Genomic DNA, 22351 nt, shown 5'->3' on the forward strand with positions numbered 1-22351 from the left:
CTCTATCTGTCTGTCTCTCTTTCTCTCTCTGAGCTAATATTGTGTGTTGCTCATTCTCTTGAAACTATGCATATAAATTAGCTTCATTTACACATTTATCATTATCCTTACATCAAATTATTTGATTGTCAAACTTAGTTTGCAGACTGCATTTAGCAATGATGTAATCCTCACACATTTACTTCATAATCATTGTTTCTGACACCTTCATTTGCATATTAATACAATTTTGTTTGTCATCAACATGATCATTAATTGTACTGTACACTGGCGACATTGAATAAAAACTTCAGAATGCAAATTCATTTAAATCATATGATATAGAGATATCTAAAAAATTAAATTAGAACAAATGACATCTTTCATAGACACAATAATTTACACGGCCTTGAACTTATATATGTTGTATATTTATCTTATAAAGAAATTCTGCCTTGACGTATTCTTTGATTCGACAGGTATGTTCCAAAACAGTATATACAAATGCATATACAGATTTCATCATGTATTTCACTGTCAAGATCCGATTCGATTGGTCTATTGTTTTTGTTCAAACTTTGACCTCATCAAGGTGTTGTATCTCTTCAAAGGTCATGTCAACAAGTAATACATAAATAACAAACAGCATTGACCAATCACAAATCGCCAAGTTGGCATCTTCGTCTTCCTTATAGTTCGGAAATTCGCTTCTCCAATGAACGGTTTACCACGTACCCTTCAATATCAAAAACATCCACTTCTTTTAAGACTTTTGTCCCTTGGACTGAGAATCGACTGGGTAAAAATTGTCCAAATTATCTAAAAGAAAATAATTTGACATATTCTATTTACTTTTGGGGTGAAATCATATTTTTTTCGAGTTTAAAAACGGTGAGCCTGTAACAGAACCAGCACTGAACGAGGTAACTGTAGCAGAGAGAGAATCCAACATGGCGTCCCCGGCGATGAAGAGTGTGGCCTCCTTCGTGATCCTTTCGCTTCTTATTTTCGATACCACAGCTGACGTACCGACTAGACGATTTGAGTACAAGTACAGTTTCAAGGGGCCTCATATGGTGCAAAAAGATAATAGTGTTCCATTTTGGGAATACGGTGGAAGTGAGTATCGTTCGCCTCTGCTCCATCTGAAATCACGTACCTATTGTCATACGAATATGGATTACATCGATCGATGTCTATGAATGAACGGATATACTATGCCATCATTTTGATATTACTTTCTTTGCCATTCCCAGGTGCTCTTGCTAGTGATGAACAAGTTCGAGTTACACCTTCTCTAAGAAGTAAAAGGGGTGAGTATCACTGCAAGTCCGAGAAAATGGCTGTGTTTTTGTACCATATGCTTCCGGAACATGCCTTTTAAAGTGTTACTGTTAGGCCCACGGCTAATTATCGCTGTTTTACTACATATGTCAGTCTTTTAAAAAGTTTGTGTTTCTTTAGCTAAGTTAGCAGCGCTTGAAGAAAAATATACAGTTATTGCTGTTTGGGTTTTAATTTTGCATCGCCATTCAGACTTGAGCGGAAACGTATGTTGGCTCAGCATCAGAATTCAACCAAAGAGTACACGTGTACCAACAACACTGCACAGTTGGCTCTCGCAGCTGTGGTAACCCTTGAACCGCGCTGAATAGACAGGCGGTTATAAGTTCATATCTTTTATTCACGTACTGTAACAAAAATATCATTAAAATTACAGAACTGTCGCCAGGGATGAAACTTAAAAGTAATTGCATAATAATTAAATCGAAGTTTGACTAAATACTAGTAGATGACAGTCTTTCTCAGCCCTGCCCGTGTACAGTAAATATTAAATGAAAATATTACTTTTCATCTGTGAGAAAATAATTTCTGAAAGAAAAAAAATATATGCCAAGAGACTAGAATTTGGCAAAACAATTTGGTATATGATTACCCAGTATGTTGTTCTTAAACAACATTTTGAGAACTGTCAGTCACTCTGGCAAAGTATACTATCAGCTTACAGTACTTCAGCCCATCCTCAAATGCAAAGTAGAACTCTTGGGTATTGTCTTTCAAACATGCAGCATATTCACGAATTTGATTTCATAACTACCTATTTAATAAAAAAGAGGCATCGCCATTGAGAGTATTGAATGAGCCATTTACACATACATGTATGTAATGAATACATTTGTATGTTCTCATAATAGACACAAGCCCAGTTATGAATATATTATATCCAATAGCACACAGTCCACAGTACAGCAGGATGTTAATAATGAGAAAATATATCTACTGCTCACTTGTCAGGCATAAAAAAAATATGTAGCAGCAGTTGCAATCACTGTAAAAGATGACATTTTTTATTTTCGTGAGATTTATTTTTGAATTTGCTGAAGTAATCAGAGATAGTGTTATTACCTTCATACCAGCTGGTCATGGGAATGGTTGCTTTTGTCAACATTAGCTTCTATTAGTGTTGTATGTAGATATACACAGTAGTAGAGTGTGTATGAGTTGATGTAAAACCAGCAGATGGAGCCTACTCTATGTAGGGGCAGTTTATTGTATTTCAATTTCCTGAAATAATTTCACCCAAAAAAATTAAGATTAAAAAAAAGCAATAGAGATCCTTTTTCAGCTGATTAATTGAATATTCCGTATGTTATGTTATATAGTACTGACTGTGATTGTCTAACTAATGTATTATGCCTCACAACATTTTCAGTGTTTTTAAGCAGGTAAAATCTACATGAGTTGCCCCGTCATTTTACCATGGTTCCCAATCAAAAGTATAGTACAATGTATGGGAATCAATACCAGTTTTACCACATTCCTCCTCTTTCTGTTACCGGGGTTTGCCAACCTTAGCAAAAACACTGATTTTACTTTTGCTTATAGCGTAATTTGCATTTGAATGTTAAAGGAACTTTAAGCCATGTTGATATATTTTTTGGAAGTGGTCTTTGCTGCATATAAGGAAGTACCTATAGTATTCTCCTAATGAAACTTAATAACTAATATCATGAGGAAAGCTGAAGTTTCCTTCATCCTACAAACTGATGACATCAAAGAAATTGTAGTCATTAATATGCAAATGAGGTCAAAGGTTATGATCTAAAGAGACTAGATTGGGCTAGGAAATTTGGGGTGGGTGGGGGGGGGGGGGGGCAAATGAGTAAACAGTTTGAAAAATCGTCTTTATTGTCGTCATAGTTGCTTTCCAAAACTGAGTTTCCATTTCATTTTACCAGGGTTCCCCATCAAAATTATGGGACAATGTATGGAAATCTATGCCAGTTTTACCATATTCCACACACCTTTTACCATATTCCCCTTTTTGCATGACCCCTTAGTACCTCTTGGTTGCCTCCAAAATTAAATGAAGTTGACTGTATGAAGGAATGAAAAATGATCCATTTTAATATCTGTCTAACAGACTGATTATTTGTTTCTGATAATTACCCTTATGTGAAAATAGTACATTTTATAATGTCATATGAATATAACATGAGAACAGATACAGTGATAATATTTGCATTGAAATTTTTATTCAAACAATTTTGCAAAAAACACGCAACATATGGGTCCTTTTACGTAGAGCGCTGCAATGATATAATCGTGGTATCTTTATTTCCGTAGAGCGCTGCAATGATATAATCGTGGAATCTTTATTAATGGGATGGAAAACAATCTTGAGGAATTACAAATATGAAATTATTAGGAGGTGATAATAGTTTTAAGATACATGATTAGAATGTCTTCCACAGTATGGGGATAGATTGATCATTTGCTGATCATAATTAATGAAGGTAGAATTTCCAGTATGCCCCCAACAATGATGCTCAGCTCCCAATACATGTATGTTGCAATTATAAATTATAGTATTAGTAATTCATGTTGTCAATGTCATTTCATCACCCGATGGTAGATTAAGACTAACTGTGCATATCATGATAGTATTTAGAATGGCTATCTGTGGATGGAGATGTTATCACTATTCAGACAGCTGATCTAATTCCCACAGTACATTGATAATGGAAATACACTTATATTAAAGGCAACAGGAAGTTTGAATCAAGTCAAGATTGTCGGTTAAACGGGAAGTTGCAGATGGGCCAATCCAATGTTTTATGATTTTCTAAACACAATCAATAGAATATGAATGTAATGAATCAGTACTCCCTATCTGTGAATATGCTAGGAGTGGTCACTACTCTGGTAAAGACCCCCTAGGGCAGTGACTGGTCCAAAAGGGAGGTATATGTTTGAAAATCTCATCCTGGACTCGTACAGACTGTCTTGCAAGTCTGTCGCAGTGACATTTGACATTTACATGAAGGGAAATGTATGGGGATTATTGTCATGGATTATTGTCATTCATAGGTAGTTTTTGTCGATTCAATTTGAAATGTGGTTATGACATGGATATACAGTAAATTTGTAATCTAGATACATCATATCATTCCAACCTTGTTAGGCTGTGGGTATTGGCAGATTAGGGCAGCACTATATGTTGTATCTTACAGATTGGACAAGAAATTGAAAATGCCAGAACTGAGATTGGCATTGCACATCTTATAGACTAGATAGGGAATTGGAAATGTCAAAAGTGAATTCCAAAGAATACCTACATTTTCAACTCATTTGTGAAATAAAAGATTTTTTTGAATTTCTATCCTACTAGGCTGTAATCAGATTTCATTAAATAAATTGTTTCCAACAACAAAAGAATGAAATTTAATAGCTTGGCTAAAATATTAGTTTGATTTATCTTTACAGATATTAGTTTACATCTTCAGTAACCTGGGATTATTCATTTTTGTTTGAAATAGCTTTTTTCGCAAAATTTGTTTTACAAATAACATATGTCAGTACAGGTTTGTGCCGGGAGTTGATCTACCCTCCTCACTTTTTAGTGGATTAACATGCCGCCCCTCAAGTGCAAACACCCATATTGGGGCAGTAATGTATATAACTACATATAAGCTGTACTAACACTGTCATGTGACAAAAAAAAAACCAGCTTATATACAAGGTAAATGTAAGGTGTTCACCCCTCATAAGATGGCATACTAGCCTGGCTTATTCATTGTAGTGGGATCCTGGTGTTAGAAAAGAAAAAACCCTGGTTTTTAGAAAACTTAAGAGCTGTATTCTTTTATTATGTAAATATATGCAAATTATATCCCTTTTGTTATTTAAAATTCACTTTTGTTATTTAAATGATAGATCACACTAATCCCATGTGACTTGGCTGGGATTATGTTGACATTTACTGTTTCATGCATACTGTAGATAGACAGATTAGATATTTCCTATCTCCTTTATAAGAATGGTTCTGTTCATTTGAGCTACAGATAGGAATATATTTAGGCCTAATATAAAAAATTGTATGTTTTGGATTACGCTCAATTTTAGAATAAATGGGGTAGGTAGATTTTTTTATTTTATTGTTTTTACATATATTTTTTTCTTCCGTAAGGAAGAGATATGTTTATGGGTGGAAGGCTGTGTGTCTGTCTGTCTGTCTGTCTGTGTGCTTTTAGGAATGACAATCTCAAAACTTAGCCCTTACGGAAGACATTCAGTTTACATCTGGTTTCATATGTGAGTGCCTAGTTCAGGTAGTTACGTTTTCCATTATTTTCCATATGGTTTCTACGTTATTGGTTTCTTCTCATCAGATGTACAGCCATTACAGATTGGAAGAACAGTTTTATATTGTCTTTTTAATTTGATGTCAGTTTCTGCATCCACTATTTCTAGCAAGACTTCCTAATTTTCGCGATTCTATTACTATTTTCTTGAATACATAAAAAATGTTCAGGGTTGGCAGTGAAACATTAGGTGGGATCAGATAACCGGAACCAAACAATTTTTTTTTTACTAGGCCTTACTGTTATACTGTAGTTGTGTTTATTTTGGCAGATGTAAAAATTTGGCGGACTAGCAATTTAGGATATGTCAAATACACTTTTTAGTCACCATACATTGAGAGATAAGGGAACCGTAAAATTTTAGTTCCATAAGAAATTGCTATGGCTTGTTAAAATTCACTGCTAGAACGGGTCATTAGCATTTCAGATATTCCAATGTACTGTGTAGATAGTCATGAACACCGAGATACTAGCTAGGTACACAAATGAGGTTGTTGTCACCATTGGTGCCAGCTGAGTGAATTCAGAAAATTGATTGATTCGTAACTGTTATCCTTGCAGTCTTAAAATGACAAACAATTAACAAGGATAGGATATGAAACATCCTACTGATGAGAGCTACATGTGTTGGTTGCTAGGAAACCAAGTCTCATCATTGATAATTCAGATCATTATGAGTTTGCATGCATGTTTCCAACAAAACGTGTACAAAAGGAAATTGAATAAAAAACTAATTAATAATACTAGGATGTTAGGATGTTTTATATTGAAAAGATTTCTTGTAAAACATAGTTCTCTTTGTTGAATCTCAATATTTTAGTTTCACACTACTTTACGAAAGTTTTCAAGATGAATTCATATTCAGTTTCTTTTGAAATTTTTCTGAAAAGATATGGTCCAATCAAATTATTTTCAACTTTAACCACATCCTAGATATTGTAATAACACAGGTTGTGTTCCAAGTTTCAACAAATTTATGAAATGAAAACCCAAGAAATTCAAGCAGTGTCCCACTATACCAACTGAATCAGCTAAACTACCTACCGATTTTTACTTGATCAAAAATTGATTGGCAATACTTTTAAAGTATAAATTATATAGCTTATGTGATATTTGCAAGACGGCTACAGAGAAAACTTAGTGACTTGTTGATTCTTTGTGAAAAACAGCAATGGCTGGATGATGACGTTCAGAAACCTACACGGCTTTTCTGAAACAAAACCACCCAGTTACAATGAGATTTCTTCATTTTACTAATATGTGTTGGAAAATATGGGAAACATGGACAGCATTTAAGGGAATAGAAAAGTTTGTATGTGATTTTCAGTGTCATTCATATTGTTTACCGTACACATACTACTCCGTTCACGTTAGTGTTCACTGGCTTTGTTCGATATAAACATATGGAAACCAATGAGAAACTGTATACATGTATGCTACACTCCAATCAAATTAATCCTCTTTGTACGGGTGGGGGTGGGGGGTATTTGTTTGCAATCTAAAAAAAGTACAAGTTTTAAAAAACAGGATTAAGATAGCAATACTAAATGAATACAGTTTTTTTTTGCAACATTTTGTCAAAATGAAACATGGACATGAAAACATTGGTGCCCACTTGTCTGTGTCTAGTTATAGTATGTTTAAATAGTTTATTTTATGTAGAGAAAATGTAGCAAGAGATCTTGTTATCTTAGTGTAGAATGTGTTGTTTCTTATTGGTTTGTGTGTACTTGTAACAAACAGAGCCAGTGAACACTAACATGAAATGGGCAGTATTTACAGAACAAAATGCTCACGCTGAATAAATAAGATAAAAATATGTTACCAATAATAGTATATGTATATTAAGCTAAACTTGAGTGTAATTAAAAACCTGCATTCCATTTTTTAGTGACACAGTAATTTCCACAAAATGTAAAATGCATTGATTAATTTGTTTTGTATAGACTTTAATTACATGTAGTCCATAATATCTGTTTTCATAGAAATAATTACTAAAAGATATTACAAATGCAGTTAATAAATTAATTTTAATTCTGAAACGTATATCAGTTGAATTAGATTTGTTTGCTTAATTATAGCAGATATGAATTTAACATATTTTTTTTTCAGTGACACAATATCTGAGAAAATTCAGAGCTGTCTCTTTCCTGTCACGTTCACTGTATATAATGCTGTAGTGATGATATTCTGGAAAACAAGATTTTTTCACCAGAAAATTTTGTAATTGTGCAGTCTTCAACTAGTTCTCAAAGACTAATTTTTACCAGTAATTTCCAGACTGGTCCATGTTTTCATGTACAAGAAGATATTTTAGTCACTTCTTATTTTTGCGTTCCTGTGAAATAAGCGAAAATAGGTCTGTAGCGAAAATTTCCAGGTACAATACTGTGATATCTGGGGAGATCGTGAGATTGTAAGAACGAGACTAGTCTGATGGGTTACTTACAATGACTGTGTACAATTATCCGTAGGGACTGAATAGAAATCAGTTATACACGTATCAGGAAGCCAGAGGGAATACAACATTATTACCGTTAGATGGAATGATTTTCACTGAGATGGAAGCATTATCTGTTGATCATAAAACTAGTAATGACCTGTATTCCTAACAAAATGGTGAAGTGTATTCTGTCTGATAGTTATCAGAGAAAATTGTTACAAAAATGAAATGGCTTTTCCAGAAATATTCACAAAAGTCTTATTTTAAAGTAGTGATTAAATTATTGAAAAGGGAAAGTATAATATCTTTAATCGTGATTGAAAATAAAATGAATTCTCTCTAAAAAAATTCGCTTAATTTTCATTCGTAAGATTTTCGCATGGATAATTTTTTGTGAAGTGATGTCTGTACTCGTACATTTGTCTGCAGTATTGAATACAAACGATGGGTTGAACTTCAGACTAGTTTTATACCTGAACAGGCTTTCTTAAATGGAGATAGAATCGAATATATTTAAGATATTTTCTTGACATTTACTAGTAGTTCATCTATAATTACTTATTGAGGAAGGTCAAATTGATATGAATCTGGTAAACCTGAAAATATTCCTTCAGAACATGACGGATTGAAAGTCTGTATATTGCATGACATGCCACAAGACTGTAATCTACGTCACCTTTTACCAGAGTGTCGTTGTTTTCAATTTGTACATTTTCACTTCATTTTCACTTCCTGTGTGTGGGCACGAGGAGTTATGAATGTAGTTTGGCTTACCACTTGAGATGTAAAGGTTGTTCTAGTTTTTAGCCACTAACCATTTTTTTATGTGTTGAATATAAATTGTCTGTGACATTTGATCAACGGAAACACTGTGTAACCGATATTTTGCTTTTACATTAATCAGTGCATGTATAGTTGTTCATGTATTTGATTATGCAAAAGTTTATACGAAAATAGATGAAATATTATCGTCCCTGAATATGGTGTATATCACTTGGTAAGCTACTAAAATCTAAATGAGTTAGTAATCGGGCATAGGTACTAGTATATAGGCTAATACATGTACATATATGGCTATTTGCCTGTAGACATATGACCTGATCACATCTGTTTGTTATTCTGGCATGAATTCAGGTTTCCTGTTGTATTATGTTCTTCCCCTGAATTTAAATTGTGCATATCGTGAAAAATGTAACAAGTAGAATGCCTGTTTAACATAGCTATCCTAGACATGCTATCTATGTTTATAAAGGAATAAAAGTATAGCTGTTTCTGTCATAAATACAGAGATCAAATCTAGGAAAATATTTTTTGTATTTGAGTGGTGTGACCTTTTTTTTGAAAAAAAAGAAGAGAATTTAATTTGTCTCTTTTAGCAGACGACATTAAGTGAACCCCTTAGTTTGCTCTTTATTCACATATTTGTTGTTATTTCTTATGTATATTTATAGTTTGAATTCGTTAGCATATATCTGTTGTGTATAACTGTATCATATAACTTGTTGATTAGATTTTAAGACATTTGAATCTCAGATTTATATGTACCGTTCCATAATAATTGTCATCATTCAGCCGAAGAATTAGGAAAGACTTAGGGAGCCTTGTTATTCCAAGCCAGTTATGACATCAATCCTTATATCACGAGTGTTTTCCTGCTGAATGAAAAATACATTAAGAAAATATAGCAGTTATATTCTTGTAACTGGATTTCACAGCAATTACAAATTTTATTGGCTGTATACATTGTATCTTACAGTTTGTACATTAAAGCTGCACAAGATGTACATTTTTTGGAACTTTTGAATAATAGACATAATTAGCTTAATTATATTAACGTACACCCTGTTGCACAGTGTTGAATCATCTGTGTGTAAACATATTTTATGGTACGAATATCATGCATTCGACGTGTGTTTTAGAATAGGACATCCGTCGGTAGAAAAAGTTTTTCGCTAACTCCTCCCACAAACGCGGTGGAATCGATCAATGAAATTTTCCCTGTTGTTCCTCCAACCAATTCTTCCCAGAACGCACGCTATAGGAATATGTATTTTCGATTTTTAGTAGTAGAAATCGACTGATTCTTACCATCAGGATTGTCAATGTTACTTACCGCCATGTTGAATACGCACTGGACGCTGGGAAAATCAGGACTTTGTGTTCGTCGCAATATAGACTTTGCTTGTAACTAGACTTGTACCAGGTACTATCTAGAATTTTCCCGCAACTTGTATTTTTGTACTTGTTACTAAATCGATCGTGCTCTAGACTAATATTTGTTACCTACCCCTGAATATTGTGGTAAATTTATTACACACTACTGCTACATTCAGTTTTGTTGTTTACTTGTATTTTAGTTTTAACTATACAACGAGAAAAAAAAATCATTTTGTGTAAATCATTTTCTGTCAGAGTAATTTTGTTTCTCTTTGTTTCATTTTTCAGGATATGTTTGGACTAAAAATACAGTTCCTTTTGACAACTGGGAAGTTGAGATTGTTTTCAGAGTGTCTGGTAGGGGTAGAGTTGGAGCTGATGGCTTGGTAAGGGATGATCGCACAATGTCGCACAAGCTCAATAACCGTACTTCGTTAATTTAGGACAAAACCCCCCTCCCACTCCCCAAAACAAACATGTACAAGTGCGACATTGACACATTTATATATGATGTCAACCATGATGAAAATTGTAGTGGTCACACCACCACTACTATCGATAGAATGTGAAAACAGGATGGGGTAAACACACTAAAATACTGCTATCATTTACTTTCCTGGCTAACAAACCATCATTGACCCTATCTACTCACACATAGAACATTACACTTGAACTGTGAGATAGTGACACAAAGAAATCCTTAGCGCCGATCACACAATGTCACACAAGCTCAATAAGCGAACTTTGTTCCTTTAAGGGGGGGGGGGGGGATGGTCTGGTGTCAATGCAATTGCTGAACTTCATTTTTGCACTTCTAACCAAATTTCGAAACACTTTCACGCCTTCAATGACAACAAGTTCTGAATTTACTACTGAGATGTTGATTAAAATTTACTTTTAATGTGAGATACAGTGCGTGGTTTATGGTAAAAAATTTACCATTAATTTCGATATTTAAATCAACTCTCACACATCTGAGATTCTATTCTTTTGTCACATGATTCCAATGGTGAGTCATGTGACCAACCCAGAACATTAGACTAGTGGACAAATCCACAGGTGTGGATGAAAGCGTCAGTTTGCCTTCACTATTAAAATAGCAATTGTATATAGTGTCTCAAAAGTTAAAATGTCTACATAACATTGAAATCTAGAAAATGTAGCTGATCAGTACTGGTGAAATACATTGACTGAAATATATGTTTTTCTCTCTATACAGGCGTTCTGGTACAGGGTAGATAAAGGTCAATCCGGTCCAGTTTATGGTAGCACAGATAGATGGAATGGTCTCGGTGTATTCTTTGATTCATTTGATAACGATAATCAAAGAAATAACCCGTATATTCTATCTATGGTCAATGATGGTATGAAATCCTATGACCATAACAGTGATGGACTGTCACAGCAATTAGGAGGTTGTCTTCGGGATTTCAGAAACAAGCCTTATCCTGTACGCGCCAAGATTGAATATTATAAAAACACTCTTACAGTAAGTAAACTCATTATCTCTCTATTCATGATTTTTTGCTGTTGGCGTTCATGTCACTCCTGGAAATCCTGGCATTTTCATAAACTTTTAAGTTCTGGAGAGTCACTTCATAGTTTTTACGTCACCTTCATTATGCATATTTCAGAGACCTTTGCACTGAAGGTATAAACACTCAGAAATCATGAATATTCATTGTTCAACCACTGCATAAACATTTCTGCTGACTCCCATGATGCAATGTTGCCCACAGCAAATTTCTGCAAATAGGGGACAACTTCGACTTGATGTTTCTCAGAAATTGCATGTAATGTAGGTGTTGTAAAACAATAACACAACTCTCCAGGACCCAAAGTTTATGAAAATACCTTTTCCTGTAATCATTTGGGATGAGCAAGTGATTTAATAGTGTGCCGGTAATAACGAAGTATCACTTTTTTCTGAAATGGTGTTATCCTGAATTATGTTCTGTAGCATCTTTATAAAGCACATCATTTGTTCAGATGATTGATTGATGTTTTCTACTTAAAAATGACAGAATTGATAATACATTGATTTGCTGTGTTTCAGCTATGGTTCCATAGTGGCATGACAGAATTGATAATAGACCTGTTGCCCGTTCCAAGATCTAATGTGCGTCTCTCTATACAATGCCATGTATTATGTACGCGCTGAGGGGTTTGCACCCGCTACTCAGAGGGATGGTTCATTGGTTGTCACTTGACTGTACCCAAGGTTCACCTGTAAAATCACTGTCTGTCGTTGATGGCCTTTCACCCTTGCTCTATATAATCACTCATAATCAAAGACATCAAAATGTATTTCCATCATTTCCTGACCAAACTGTTATTTCAAATGTAATAAAGACAAAACAAGACTAAACGTCACAACATAAACGATGTCCTCTCGCGCAATACATCTTGGAACAGGAAAATTGACTGTACATTAATTTGCTATGTTTCAGCTATGGTTCCATAGTGGCATGACAGAGGGCGCTGCCTATGAGATGTGTATGAGGGCTGACAATGTTATGCTGCCAAAGAATGGTTATTTAGGTATTTCAGCTGCTACAGGAGGTCTAGCAGGTAATCATCTTTCTTGTACAGTCTGCAGGAACTTGTGTTTTTCAGGAACTTCGTCTGTGTTTTTCAGGAACTTGTGATGAAGTTCTTCATTTCAACCAGTGTAGTTCCATAGGTGGGCATCATGGCATACCGTACAGACTAGCTTTGGGCCATACATGTACTAAAATGTGTTGCATATCCTTTTTTCAGATGATCATGATGTTTTGAAGCTCTTGACACACAGTTTAACCCCTCCAGCTAGTGAACTAGTAAGTCATAAACTCTCCCTATTATAAAATATTTTCAATTTTATTTTTAAATAAATCATAAATTTTGCTCAAGTTTATGAATGACAAATGATTTTGATTGTACTAACACTAGTTTCCAAAGTAAAGTTTAGACACTTCATAAAAAAAAAATGTCAATAAATGACTCTCAAAAAATAATTTTTTTTCCAAAACTTTTGTCAAAAGAAAGCATGTACCAAGTCGTATGCAAAGTGTAAATGAACTTGAATGTGATTTATCATGTCTCAAAGAAAATGTTTTGACTTTAGTCACGTGAAAGTGGATGTCAAAATCTTTTATCTTATTTCTGTGTTTCAAATACAATGAATATCTCTAAACCTGAAACAAACACCCTCTCGCTCTACAAAAATCTTACTATCACTTACATTTTACTTTGGTTGGTTTGGTTTTGGTTTGGTTTATTGATTTCACCAGGAAAAAAACATACATAACAAATAACTTAACAAAATATATAAATTAAATTAAGTCAAAGAATATTCAATCAAATACATGTACATCAGTAATTACATGGACCTGGTGGGGGTTGTAGGAATAGTTCTACAGAACTAGTCAAGCCCACAACCCTTACAGAATGAGTTAAGTCGAAAATACTGGGTAAAACTCGGGTAGCGGAAAAATAAACAAAATGTGATAAGAATAATTATCAAAATAATGCTTTGCATGAACGAATAAATAGGATTTACAACAACAACAACAACAACAACAACAAACTTTTGTTCCAGGTTTTGTGATTTTAATTGTATTTATTGGTTATTTGTATACTTTTGTTCGATTATGAAAAATGTTTCATTCAAAACTATTGAGAACCTTTTGATGTGCAATGTGCATACAACATCCAAGTGACTCGTGTTTCATGTCTTTGTTTCGTTGACAGCCCAAACCGGATGGTCACATTTCAGAGGCAGAGAGAAAAAAATTCACAGATGAATATGACCAATATTATGAAAAATTAGAAAAACAGAAAGAAGAGTAAGTCATAAAATATGAAAACTATATCTTTACTTTGATACAGAGATTAATGTTTAGAAAGACAGAAATCCGTGTTTTCTACATGTTTGTCAGAATGAATGTTTCTGGACGCCAGGTTCATAGTTACAAGTGAAAAAATTTTGACTCAAAGTTAAAACTTTTTTTTTTGGAAGCATATCCAAAATTTTAGCCGATGTCTTTCAAGGGTTGTAGTACTTTGTGTTGACTGTGACACAGAGATTGATATTTAGAAACATAGTCATGATAGTATTCCGTAGTAGTTCCTTTGTTCACTCACAAGAAAGTACAGCCAGCGCTGGCATGCTGAGCTTGGCATTTGCTCTGTCGACACAAACAGATTTTTATGACTTCATAAACAGAGGGACTGCATTTACTTCAGTGATTACTTTCCATTGTAACAAGCACTCTATTGAGTTCCTGATGTCTTTGATTTTGCCTGTTAACGTTATCAATGTATTTCTTATTTTGCTTTCAACAGATTTCGTAAACAACATCCCGACAAAGTCAGAAAAGATTTAGACGAGGTAAGTTGTTTTTATATATTACACTTATTATGTGTGTAAAAGTCAATTTTATAATCCCTTCTCTGAATCCACTCATAGTCCTGGTTTATCACACCTCTTATACTATAAAGGAAAAAAATCTAGCATAATCATCATCTGTTTTATTTTCACATCATTATTTCAACTGCAATGTAATGAGACTCTAGAGGGCGCTGTTCACTAGACATTTGGTATGCGATTGACATTTGAGTTCCTACATTTAATCAAACGTTTCAAAATAATAGATATGCAATTAGTTATACATTTATATATGCAAATAAGACAATTCAAATTAGCAACAGTATGGTTCAGAATTCCTTATGATGTTTGAGTGATCAATGTTGCCATTTTGACGTCTTTGAAAACGTGACTTTTTTCCTTTTTTTTGTGACAGTTTGAAGATGTTGGAACACGTGACCTTCGTTTAATCTATGAAGGTCAACATGGCATCCACAAAACTATTAAGTAAGTAGTTGGTTATAATAATATCATAAACAAAATTATGTGTAATAGAACCATTATCACTGTTGGATAGATATAAGTGTGATCAGAATATATATTGTATCAGTTGTGAATTATTAAAAGTGGCATTGAATCTTCTCCCTTTTAAGTTGTAGCCAGGATTAACCCCCTTTTTCATATTGGATGTAACGTTGGATTCAAAATGAATGTGTTGGTGAAGCATTGTATAAATGTCAACTTTTGTTCTATAAAACACACCAGGGTTAATACCCGAAATTTTCAATGTGAGTGTTTCATTCTTTTTCAACCTTAGATATCTTGCTTGAAGAATATTCAGAAACCATGCTGTATTACTCACTTGAATCAAAGACTATATCTCAAATAATAACATCTATACAGAAATATTCCTGACCAATTTCTCTACTTTTCTTTTGCAGAGATTTGCATCGTAAATTAGATGAAATCGTAGGACGACAAGAACGTACGCTGTCGCAAATGTCAGTCTTGCAGGCTGGCGGAGGGGGTGGAGGAACACCTCAAGCAGGGGGTGGCACCCCTGTAGATACCATCAAACGTCATGAAGTAGATAATGTGCTTAACACACAAAGAGAAATTTCAAATAGTGTTAGAGAAATTAGGTAGGTCACCCCCTTTACATATAACTTGTATTTGCATCTTAAAGCTGCTCTACCTAGAGTATTTTTTTTCGATCAGATTATGTTCATTTGACTATACGTAGAGAGAGAGAGATCGTAGAAAATCGAACCCAATATTTAGCAACTGGACTAGATCATGTATTACTTAAACATTGCTCATATTTGTTGAGGAATTCTTGAATATAAGTATGTTAAAATCGGATTATTTGAGAAATATTTGTGGAGGAAACTCAGTATATGTAAATGTTACTATATCAGGAAAGTCAGTGTATGTAAATGTTAACTGTATCAGTTATAATGTGTCTTCTTTATACTTGTCTCCCCAGAACTTTAGTTGGTGATGTACAACAAAAAGCTACATATATTCAACAAAATCAAGGCCAGGCTGCTCAAAAATCTGGTAATCTTGATATGAATTTAATTGTACATGAGCTGCAAGATAATTTAAAAACAGTCAAGAGAGATGTCTCTTATCTCTCAAGCAGGCCAGAGGTAAGTACACTAAATTACATTGTGTGTGGGTATAAGTTGTAAACAAAAGTGAGTAAACTTTTGTGTTGAGTGAGTGAGGGCGCTGTTTCTTATATGACAAAGGTATTCTACATTTGGAACCAAAAGTGGGGGCACATTTTTGGTGTATGAGTGAGGATGTGGTGTTTTACAAACAGTGTTTTCTGTTCTATATCTTATGTCAGGGCACTTTTATGTGTGATGACACTCATTAATTTTATGCACATGTGAATTTGAACTTGAATATCAAAACAAACTTTGGAATTTTATTTATTCTTTTGTAAATTTCTTGGTACTAAAACTCTGCTAATTCCATGGTATCCTTTTGTATTGCAGCCACAAGCACCACAATGTCCTGAGATACCAGCACAAAGTGGATGTGTTAGTCCTGTACATTTTTATGTTTTATTGATATTACAAGTAGTAGTTGTAATAGGATACGTTTCATATAAGTAAGTATCATTCTGTTTCTACATCTTATCATTGGTTGATTATACTGCCACCTAGTGGTCAGCTGTAACTATGAAATTTGTCATTCTGATGAGGATTGTCGACCAAGATATATAGAAAGCTCCACACTTACAGTTTTTTTAAACTGTTTGTGCATTTTAACCTGTGTACATCATTTGATCTACCAAGTTGATGAACATTTTTTGGACATATAATTAGTCCCCGCGGACGAAGTCCGGAACGGGGACTTATGGATTGGGTTCCGTCTGTCCGTCCGTCCGTGCGTCCGTCCGTGCGTCCGTCCGCAGCTGTTTCTTGGAGATGCGTGGACCGATTTTTTTCAAACTTGGTACAGGGGCAACATGCTATGGCATACATATGCACGTCAATTTGTTTTATGATACGATCCAATATGGCTGCCTAGCAACCATTTTGTTTGTGAATTTTCCCTGTCTAAAGCCATAACTCAGACATGCTTTAACAGATCTCATTCAAAGTTGGTATAAAGACAGTGTTCTATGACATACATGTGCATATTCATTGTTGTCATGATACGATCCAATATGGCCGCCTAGCAGCCATTTTGTTTGTGAATTTTCATGTCCAAAGCCATAACTCAGACATGCTTGAACAGATCTCATTCAAAGTTGGTATTAGGACAGTGTTCTATGACATACATGTGCATATCCATTTTCATTGTGATACGATTCAATATGGCTGCCTGGTAGCCATTTTGTTTGCGAATTTTCATGTCCAAAGCCATAACTCAGACATGCTTGAACAGATCTCATTCAAAGTTGGTATTAGGACAGCGTTCTATGACATACATGTGCATATCCATTTTCGTTGTGATACGATCCAATATGGCTGCCTGGCAGCCATTTTGTTTGTGAATTTTCGATGTCCAAAGCCATAACTCAGACTCCATTTTCATCGTGATATGATCCCCCATACCCAACCAATCCTTTATTGTTGGAGGCATATTCCATGTCCAACAAGCACACACAACATATCTAAGTCTGTTTGATTTAGGTTCACAAATGTTGTTGCGTGATCAGAGTAGTGATAATTCCTTAAAACCCAATTATAGCGGGGACTATGTCATTCTCAATGACTTGTTCTATTTACTAATATGTGTAAATTTTTTCTAAGAAAATAAATATTTTCATGTGTCAAGAAATGACATTGTTTAATTCTCAGAAAACACAAAGTCTCTGTGTTCCTTCACTCTTGAGGGCAAGTAGTCATACTTGAAATCTTATTACCTGTAGTACAAGCTTTCTGGACCTTGAACTCCAGTTGTTGCAGCATTCCTCATGTTCTGTGGGTGAGAAGAATTTAGTACACAGCCTTCTGGCTCAAACACTTCCCAGTCAACAGTTTGAAAACATACTGTGCCCCTGTTAAACTCCCAGCTGTAACAGGAACTGTAGAAAAATGTTATCGAAAAATTCTTTGACAGTTTTCTTTATATGTACAATTTATCGTTCTGACAGTTAATTTTTTTTCTTTTTTTCTGTTTCAGGCATAAACAAGAAGCAAATGCAAAGAAATTCTTCTAGGAAGATCAATTTTTAGGAATAAGAAATCAGACATTTCCTTACTAGCATAACCTTTGACCCCCAGCATTAAAGTTACAGAAAAGGATACATTTATAAAAAGTGACTTTTTTTGCATCATGCTGCTACAGGAGCCCCAGTGATTTCGATATGTTTATATTTATGAATCGGCTTAGAGCTAACGCTTCCCCATTCTGAAATACTTGTCTTTTCTTCAATAACAATTTCAAAAACTTACTAAATCTTTTTGCTGTCCTCTCTTGCTAACAATAACTGAAATTTAGATTTTCCAGATTCCATTTTTCAGTTGACAAACTTAAACTTGGTACTTGCACTTTGAAAAGTCTAGTCAGGCTTATTTCTCAGTAGTTGTCATGACAAAAAGATTTGGGGTATTCGTGATGTCATCACCAGAGGTTTCCCAGAAACCCTTGCAGGATATTCCAAAATGGCCGAACACATGTCAAGTGCAATAGAGCTTCATTACCAGATTATCAAAGTCGATTAAGTTATTTTATCATCAAAAGTCACATGTAAGTTGATAGCAGTAATAAATACCAGTGTACTCAAGGCAGAAATAAGTCTGACTGGAGTTTCCCTTTAAATGCAAATTTAACCTTCCCTGGTACTCTAATCAATTGACAAACATGTCAGTTGTACCTCGGTGCCATTGGCATTATTTTCCACTACATCCATTCATCCTCACAACCCCTAATTTAATTGTATTGTGCCTGGGTATAAATTGTACATCTTTTAAAATTGGGACTTTGAGGGTCAATTTTTTTTTTTAGCTTTTGTCTTTAAAGGTAATTTATTTTAAGCATAAATTAAATAGTTGTATTAAAAATTAATGTCTATTTAAAGACAGAAAAAAAATCTTTAAAAAAAATTAGCTAGTAATTTAGTAGTTGTCAGTAATTGGTACACAGTGTTTGAGATATGTATGATTTGTGATATTCATTCTGTCTAAGGTCGTAATATTACGGTAAAAACAGTCCCTCCATAATAGAGTAGTCTAGATGCTATCCGTTTGTGTTGAATCTGAGGATCTCGCCACTTATGTCTAGTCAAATGTATGCATGTAGAACATCATTAATTCCCTGCTAAGTTTTAAATTACTAACAGCTGTAACACCCAATTGAGCCCGATGGTGTTATCACATCCACACGCGACTTGTATTCAAACTTGAAGGTGGCGTTACGATGTAAACATAATTTGCATATCAGGATTGTGTTTTTCGGGAATGAATTACCCAATTACAAGCGTCCGTCAATGTATGGATTACTACTGACATGCTCTCTTCAGACGTTTATCAGCATGTGGTCAAGCGAGATTTTCACTTGATTAGATCCATTTGACGAGACGAGAGTGGCGAGAACTTTAGATTCAGAACATATGGATAGCATCTAGACTATAATAGAAAGACTAGGGATGAAAACTACCTGTATTATTATTTCATATTAGAAACTGTTAAGCAGTAACTATAGGCATACCTCATATTTCAACACACGATGAAAACAAAACTGTTCCCCAGTATTTTTCTTCGTATATGAGTGACCTAAGGGCCCTTTATCTGACAACCCCTTAGGTCACAAGTATTTTCTGTCTGAATGAAGAAAAAATATTGGAGAATAACAGAATTATACCAGCCGCAGTAATATCAAAGAAAAATCGGGGAAAATAATTGCAATTTTGAACATTTTGACTCATATTTCAAACACAGCAGAACCAGTGATGTAGATGTGCATTGTCATGACATAGATACATGCCGCTGTGATGTAGAACGACCAGCATATATATTCCATATTTTTTGTTCAACTTGGCTCGTGCATGGTATAACTTGTTATAATTGCTTTATGGGGCATTTCGAAAATTATACACAGCCTGGCATAGCTATAAAAGCATGTGTGGAACAATAGTACAGGACACTGCTGGGTGGTAATTCTACAATCATGGAAATAAACTCTTGAGAGTGTTCTTTGATACTGTAGTAGTTATTCAGTCCAAAACTGTTTGAATCACCAACTAATTTCAAACCATGTGTTGGCTTTTTCAAGATATTTGAATTAAAATACATTCTGTTGGTGGGTTTTCAATTGACCAAAAAAAGCTAGAAATTTCAGGTACGTTGACTTGAACATCTTGGCAGATTTTGTGCATTACAACTTGTCTTTCTATGAGATAAGCCTAAGTGAAAGTATTATACTTAGTAAATGGAGTTTGATATTTTCAAGGACAAATTTTATTACAGAATTACATGTACTTGTACATCCAATGATGGTCTTAAAATGAGTGTTTATAGTTGAAATATTCAACCTTGATCTTGATCTACAGGTATTTTCTGGTGATATCAATATCTCTTATTTATGTCAAAATATATGAACTGGAAATATTAGGTTTAGCAAAAATTATGTGCTAAATTTGAGGTTGAATTGTCCTCTTATTTTTTGTCAAACTTTGTTATTAGACTTGATTTAAATTACTTTTTAATTTGCCACATTGTAAATTATATCATTCCATTCATAAATTCAGCTCCAAGTTCAGAGAGAGAGATATATATACAGGAATTCTATTTGAAAATATAGACATTGTCGCTAAAACTGGACTTATCTTTACCTATGTGTTGTCTTTTGAAAGATGTTGAAACGTTTTGGAGGTTTTGAAAAATTGGAAATATTTTAGGTATATCGAATTGTAGACACTAATAGACGCACACAGACAAATTATCTTTTTGACCATTTAGAATGTAAAGAATGCCAACTTGGATAAATCAAGATGGCTTGAAAGAGATTTCATTTGTTCCTTAGCCTTGAACCTTTTGTTTGCACTTAACCACATATCAGGACCAAACTACCTAATACAAAGAGAGGTACCTCGAACTTGTGTATTTGAGTTGTAACAAAAGAATTATGTGTGTATACCATTGGTGGCGCACTTCAGCTAGTCGGCCATTTTGTTAAGTGTGAAGTGTATGGATTAAGTATAATGAATATGTCCATGTATGTGATGGTTGGAATATCGGATTTATTGTCTGAAATGATTACCAATATTTCATGTACCAAGTTCATTAAATTATTGCATGTTTAGTCACATAAATCAAGCTGTGTACAGTTATATGTAAGAAGGAGACATGGTGTTTCAAATAGTGAACTTTTTTCAGACCTAGGGATTTTTACTGGCACATGTATGTTGATACCATTGAGTGCAATCCACCATATACACCCACCAACCCAGCAAACAGATGATACATTGAAATGTAATATTAAAAAGTGGTCATCACCTTTCTGTGTGACTCCTCTTTTGATTTGGAATATCATTGAGGTTATAATTTGAAGATATAAATTTTTTGTACAAATGGATCAACATATATTGAAAAAAAAGAAAAGGTATAAACTTTCCAGAATAGGTAAACTTGCTTTTATACATGTCAAGTTACATATTTTAATTTCTCTCTAGTAACTTTCTTCTTAGCATGTCTGTTATGTCTCTGTTTTAGATGTGTGATAATGTAGTTGTGAAAGCACTATATTCCATTTATCAGAAAAACAAAAGATTATATAATTTGGCCACTAGGGGTGTGCTGTTCAGAAGCAGTGATAGTTGAGTACTTTCACCACCTTTGAAAGAATAATCATTCCCAGAATAGTTCTTTGCATTCTCAACCAGTCAAAATATTCAACCGACTTTGTTTCCTGCAACATTGAGATATTTCTCCCGCCTACGATTTGCATTATCTTGGTTTGATTGAATTTGTTATGTGTATTTCTGATTATTGCGTCCTCACAGAATCACAAAACTGTTATTTTATAAATAGAAATATAACATTAAATATGTAAAAGTTTTCAAAGATGTATCTAATATACTAACAAGACAGAGTTTTTTTTTCATTTTAGGGTATATGTTCAGTCAGTATTCAGTCATTTTGCAGTCAATTTGTTCTGTATATCCCCCAAAAAAAGTGCTGTTATTTTTCTATGTAATGAAATATACCATGGCCATGAATCACATAAAAGCACAAATCTCGTATGTTATTGTGTTGAACTTGTGTATTTTTAATGTGTGCAGTAGATGAAACGATTCTGTATGCCAAAAAGTTAACC

At 34.1% G+C, this 22351-nt stretch overlaps 1 protein-coding gene across 1 annotated transcript; it reads left to right on the forward strand.

The window, feature by feature from the left end:
* Positions 1-929: 929 nt before the first annotated feature.
* On the forward strand, positions 930-22206 carry LOC144447262 (protein ERGIC-53-like). Its single transcript, XM_078137175.1, has 13 exons — positions 930-1098; positions 1236-1292; positions 10513-10610; positions 11444-11713; positions 12675-12795; positions 12985-13043; positions 13957-14051; positions 14551-14596; positions 15009-15079; positions 15514-15714; positions 16059-16224; positions 16579-16694; positions 18218-22206. Exons 1-13 carry the CDS (start codon positions 930-932, stop codon positions 18252-18254), a joined length of 1506 nt encoding a protein of 501 aa, XP_077993301.1. The 3' UTR covers positions 18255-22206.
* Positions 22207-22351: the final 145 nt, after the last annotated feature.

Source organism: Glandiceps talaboti, chromosome 16 (assembly GCF_964340395.1).
Source record: "Glandiceps talaboti chromosome 16, keGlaTala1.1, whole genome shotgun sequence".
NCBI lineage: Eukaryota > Metazoa > Hemichordata > Enteropneusta > Spengelidae > Glandiceps > Glandiceps talaboti.

Excerpts from the sequence above, each read along its gene's own strand:
- LOC144447262 (XM_078137175.1), top strand. The coding sequence starts at position 930 with ATGGCGTCCCCGGCGATGAAGAGTGTGGCCTCCTTCGTGATCCTTTCG. Across the intron at positions 12,796-12,984 it reads TGCTACAGGAGGTCTAGCAG|ATGATCATGATGTTTTGAAG; the intron begins GTAATCATCTTT and ends TCCTTTTTTCAG. Across the intron at positions 16,225-16,578 it reads ATCTCTCAAGCAGGCCAGAG|CCACAAGCACCACAATGTCC; the intron begins GTAAGTACACTA and ends TTTGTATTGCAG.